This window comes from Ictidomys tridecemlineatus, chromosome 4, assembly GCF_052094955.1.
Source record: "Ictidomys tridecemlineatus isolate mIctTri1 chromosome 4, mIctTri1.hap1, whole genome shotgun sequence".
Lineage (NCBI taxonomy): Eukaryota > Metazoa > Chordata > Mammalia > Rodentia > Sciuridae > Ictidomys > Ictidomys tridecemlineatus.
Window position 1 is genome coordinate 17,302,867 of NC_135480.1, and position 5,972 is coordinate 17,308,838.

Below are 5,972 nucleotides of genomic sequence, written 5' to 3' on the forward strand. Positions count from 1 at the left end.
AAAAAAAGGTAAGTTTTCACACAATAATGCACTGTGTCCCTCTATTTAGATGTTCAACATTGCTGCCCAAAGTTCTTTAGTTCCAGCATCTCCATTTAGTGAGCTTTGACCAAACATGCCACAGAAAGGCACTGAAGCTCTTATCAGGCTATTTTTCTACTAAAATATTCTATAGTATGATTAATTGTCTTGCATCTTTAAAAAATAAATCTTAATTCTACTGGATTTATAAATTAACAGTGAGGTGAAAGCTACAAAGTAATAGGAAATGAGTATCAAATTTTATGGATAAATTCTATGTAAAATATAGAAGGAAATACCTTTCTTAGTATTATAGAGTTAAAAAAATAACAGAGAAAATGAAAGACCCCCTATTTTTTAACAGGAGTGTAAACAGCTGCAATTCCATTTGATCTATGGAAAATGTTGCACAGCTCTAAGACACATGGAGTCTGGCATCAGATACATGTTCATATCTTTAGTCTGCTTTCTTATAGTTTAATGATTTTGTGTAATTAACCGGTCCCTCCTATTTCTATATTATTTCATGTGTAAAATGAATATCAGAACCTTACCATGTTTTTAAAAGAGCTAAATGCATTTAAAAGGTTTACAAAAGTCCTAGGTATAAAGCATGCTTTCACTAAATATCATGAGAAGTAAAATGATTATTTTTATCTAAAAGAAGTTCTGAAAGATTAACCCCAAATAACATCTGTTACTACTATATATGTTTTTAAATTATAAATGTCTCCAAACATAAAAGCAGCTATTAAGATATTATGTTCTGTCTCATTTCAGATGAATTAAGTTTCTGCTGTGTATGTGAATTCCAGTTGACTTCATGGAACATCCGAATAATGTCACAGAATTTGTTTTCATGGGGCTTTGGGGAAATAAGGGAATCGAACTACTATTCTTTTTCCTCTTCCTGCTTTGCTACCTGGCAGTCTTAATGGGGAACTTCGTCATTTTACTCACCATCACCTGCAGTCACCTCATCGAGCAGCCCATGTACTACTTTCTGTGCCACCTTTCCCTCATGGACCTGTGCTACACCTCCACCGTCGTTCCCCGGCTTATCAGGGACTTGGCAGCAGCAAGAAAAACCATTTCCTATAACAGCTGCATGACCCAGCTCTTCACGGCCCACTTGCTGGCAGGGGTGGAAATATTCATCTTGGTGTCCATGGCTTTGGACCGCTATGTGGCCATTGTCAAGCCGCTGCACTACATGGTCATCATGAACCGGAAGAAGTGTAACCTGCTGGTTGCGGTGGCCTGGGGGGTGGGTTTTTGGCACTCTATTGCTCTATTGCTCATGGTACTCAGGCTGCCTTTCTGTGGCCCTAATCAGATAGATCACTACATATGTGATGTGAAGCCTCTTTTGAAATTGGTCTGCAAAGATATTCACATTGTGAGTATCTTAGTGATTGCCAATTCAGGGATGGTGGTAGTTGTGATTTTTCTTGTTCTAGTAGCTTCTTATATAATGATTTTATATAACCTTAGGACAAGGTCATCTGCAGGGCGTCGCAAAGCTCTCTCAACCTGTAGCTCTCATGTAATGGTAGTCGTTCTGTTTTTTGTGCCCTGTATTTACACCTATGTGCTACCTGCAGGTAGCGAGAACAAGGACAAGGAAATCTCTGTGTTTTACACTGTGGTTGCCCCCATGCTGAATCCTCTCATCTATACACTCAGAAATATGGAGATGAAAATTGCCATGCAGAAGGTATGGTCTCGAATGTCACATCGATAGGTAAAGTAAAGAAGGAGACATTCATATGCTTTTCTTTTGTGTCCCCAGGTCTGCTATCATTTGAGTGTCATAGATTCTATGAGTGGAATTGTTCCTAAAGTACTGATTTCTCTTTTTATTTAATGATGTGTGTTGTTTTTAAGTGTCTAGATTATCTCCTTCTTTCATTAACAAACATTATAATTTGAGTTAATTTTACACTGACTTCCCTAATTTGAATCATTCCTGTATCAATAGTCAGTCATGTCAACTTCAAGGAAAAGTCACAGAGGAAAAGTCACAGAGGCAGTTGTGTGTTTGACTTTAGTACCAGGGTCTCCTTTATTCACTTTTCAAATCTTAGAACTTTTGACATATTTAACTTTTCACTTTTTTCCCCTCTTGAATCTATGCAAAACTCTACATTATCTTGGGAAAATGTTATGTCCATTCAAAAAAAAAAGTTGGCTCTGATTAGTTATCTTAACCATACCTTTATTTTAGTGGCCTTATTGTATTATTTTTCCACAGAGTATTTGGATTTTCCTTTCAGTGCAGAAACATGGCGTGTGGAACTGAAATTTTTTTGTTGTGTGATGATTGTGTTCATGTATTTATGGCATGGGGTTCTTGTAGATTTTGAGAACGTTATCAATGAAGGTACACATTCTATCAGAAAGTATACTTGCAATAAACATAAAACAAAGCAAAGCATTGTATTATCACTTGTTTGTGTTTTTTTCAAATGTCCACAGAGTTTTATTGGATAAATTTTGATAATGTTACATATTAGATCACAAAAAAAAATTATTGGTTCAATTTTTCTTTAATTGCTTGTTGTTTTTCCTAGAATTCACTTTCCAGAATGTTCATAAAGCCTTATATGTATATAAAAAATCTGTCTATTAAATATGTGGGAGAAACATAAAATGTTTTGTTATACATATGAGAATAAGCATATGCATTCAGCAAATTATATTGCATGGGAATTTCTTGGTAATTAAAATATCAACCATTAGTAAATTTTATTAAATGATTATCTTAAATCACCTGAACCCCATTCACTCTAAGAAACATGTTACTTAAGAACTATCAGAAATACCAACATGGAAGTAGGTTAGAAGTCCTGATCCAGGACTCTACAGGGATTAGAAGCCAAAACTAACTGAGAGGGACTTAGTTTCTATTTGACATCCTCCCTTGGCCACATACTTCTTCTTCATCTTCTTTCTAACCCTCTTTCTCTAGATATCCATTGGGAGAGCATATTTAGAAACTTTCAGGGTATTCTAGTATTCTCTTTAAGACCTGAGAAAGTCCTGTGGTTTTGATCATACGTTCTTGATACCTCAAATCATTTCTGATTTTAATTAGTCATCCTTGCCTATGTACCTGTGTCACCAATTTTCTCAAGAGGATTTTGATTTTGCTAAACATGAATTAGAATGATTGCTTTAGCTAAAGTCTCTGAAATGGTCTTATTTTATTTGGAGTTGTGGTATTCTTGATGTACAGTGAACCACAAAATGGATTAAGCTCACAAGGTAAACTTGGCCTAGTAGCAATATATGGCACAAGAGGAATGCAGGGTTTCAGGTAAATTTTGGGCCTCTATATTCTTATCTAGCTCATATTTTCATCCTCCTACCTTTTTTAATAGATTTAATGTTGAAATCTACTAAATACTAATGCAAAATAAGTTGCTCTTTACAAAATCCTTCAAATATAGAATTAAAGAGGAATTTTCTGAACTCTATTGACTCATAAATCTCTGATACTTATAATAAAAGTTTCTGTATATTTCTTAGAATTTCTAAATAGAGAATTAATTCATTGGGTTTAAAAACATTTTCACTATGTTTTTCTCAGTACATGTGACTATGAGCTTACAATGTGATTTTCTGGAATTTATTGTGTATTTTGATGCTGAGATACATTGCTGAAATGAGTTATCTTGGGGCTGAACATTTCCTGATCTTCACATAAATCTAACCTGTCACTGAAACATGATGGTTAGTGTATTTATATGTTTCTGTGGTTGTAGAGAGTCCCATCACCCCCTCTGCTTGGGTGAGAATGTGCTTTTGTCATTGATTCTATATAATTTTATTCTAAAGATTTCAACATCCTTGTAGCTTATGATAATTTTTTTAATATAAAAATTTTTATCATACTTAAAACTTATTGAGTGTTATATGTAAGCAGAATTTTAATTAAGAAGAGAAGTAAACATTAAGAACATATAAAGTGGGCAGTTGAATCTCAGTTTTACCAAGTCTTGTACTCGCACATACATCTCCATATTCCCGTTAAGAAATTACCCAGTTTAGACTGGCTCAGTGTGCATGACATCCCAACTGCTCATAGGGCTGAGGCAGGGTGATGGCAACTTTGAGGTCAGCCCAGGGAACCTAGCAAGACTCTCCTTCAAAATTAAAAATGAAATCAAATAAATGAATAAAGTTTTATTGTGCAATGAGTGTGGTTTTCCTCTCATACTAGCAGTAGGTTGGCACGTAATAATATACTTTTTCAACCCTGGTATATGCATGGGGAACATCATGGTATACTTTTTTTATCTTTTCAGTGCTATCATCCATTCCACAACCATGAGTCAAATAAATGTTCGTGGCAAGAAAAGGTGGATCTTGGTCCTGATATTGATTGTCACCAATTTTACTGAATTATCTACATTAAGCCTGGATATTACTGTTGATAATAATCCAGTTTTTGGATGACAAATGCCAATCTCTGCTTCTCTTTGCTCCTCCTCATCCCCATATCATATATTCCTGGAAACTAACCTACTACTATTCCACAGGCTTTGTTTTCCTCTTTCCTTTGGAATGCAGATGAACACAAAGCAGGAAGAATTTCCTGAAATACCCTGTGTAACCAGGTCTTGTCTTCTCTAGAGAAAAAAGGCTGATCCAGACAAAAGTAGGTAAAAAGTAAAGTTACAGCCAGTAAATGCACAGAGGCACCAGGGCATTGCCTCTGATAGCCTTTCAGAGGCACTTGATGAATATCTGTTTATGCCTCTGGGAATGCACATTCATAGAGTTTGCAAAGGTCTATTAATTCTTATATTGTCACAAAGTTTAAATTCTGCCCTTCTGAACCAAAATTTCATCAGAAATAGGTATAAAATGAATCAATTCTAAGACTTAAAATGGCATTTGCTTTTGTGAGAAATAAGAAATGCATTTCTTTGTTCTGTGAGGCTTGCATTTCTAATGACTAATTGATATTTATGGATGAAAACCTACAAAAGATTCTAAGACGGTTAACATTCAGAAGTGCTTTGAGAGAACCTAAATGTGTTTGCAAATCTCTGTATGCTATTAGATTTAGAGACATTGAGAAGAATTGGCAGTAAAGGAACCTTCTTCATCCAATCTAATGCTATCCTGACAGCAAATCAGCCCTGATGGTCTGCCAATTACCCATGACACTGCTATGGAGGCTGTGCATGTTGTTTAAATGTACTCAATTTTTTTTCTTAAGAATATAATCTCTTTATATTTTTATTGGTGCATTATAATTATACATAAAGACAACATAATTTGTTAACTCTCTTTCCCCAGTACCTTCCCTTTCCCTCACCTCCTCTCACCTCCTCTTACCTCCTGCAGGATCCATTTGCACTACTCTACTGATCTCCCATCAATTACGGTTTTCATTATTTTAATTAGTACATTATCATTGTATATAGAAGCGGGATTCATTGTGTGAATGGACATAGCATAATGTGATAGACTGTGTTTCCAGTACTTTCTCATGCCCTCCATCCACCCTCTCTATCTCCTTCCTCTACTTTGTTGAACACTATGATTTCTTTCACCATATAAGGCAATTTAATTACTATGAAACATGATATCTAGTTTAAGTTTTTAGTACATATTATTCACAAGCAGAACAACAGATTAGAAGGAGAATAGATAAGGCAAAGATCTCATTAAAATCTTCAAGTTGCAGTGAACTTCATTGAGTCCCAACTTAGTGCTTTACCTGCCTACCCATATTCTGAACAGCCTGGTTTAACTTTGACATCTTCAAACAGGAACAAATAATTTCCAACTTTCAAAAACATGCCACATTAAAGTGCATTATAATAATCAGATTCATCTAAGATAAGTTTACTGTATGTTGTGTTCTGATACCAGATGTAGCAAATTTGAAGTTATAAGAGCAATTATTTTTATTATCTTGAGAGTAAAATCAAGAC

General features: G+C 35.0%; 1 protein-coding gene across 1 annotated transcript; it reads left to right on the plus strand.

The window, feature by feature from the left end:
• The first annotated feature begins 844 nt into the window (after positions 1–844).
• Positions 845–1,765, plus strand: LOC101963113 (olfactory receptor 4P4). Its single transcript, XM_005341544.1, has one exon. The coding sequence runs from the start codon at positions 845–847 to the stop codon at positions 1,763–1,765; it is 921 nt and encodes a 306-aa protein (XP_005341601.1).
• Positions 1,766–5,972: the final 4,207 nt, after the last annotated feature.

Bases quoted from the DNA above. Each gene is read 5' to 3' on its own strand.
- LOC101963113 (XM_005341544.1), top strand. From the start codon at position 845: ATGGAACATCCGAATAATGTCACAGAATTTGTTTTCATGGGGCTTTGG.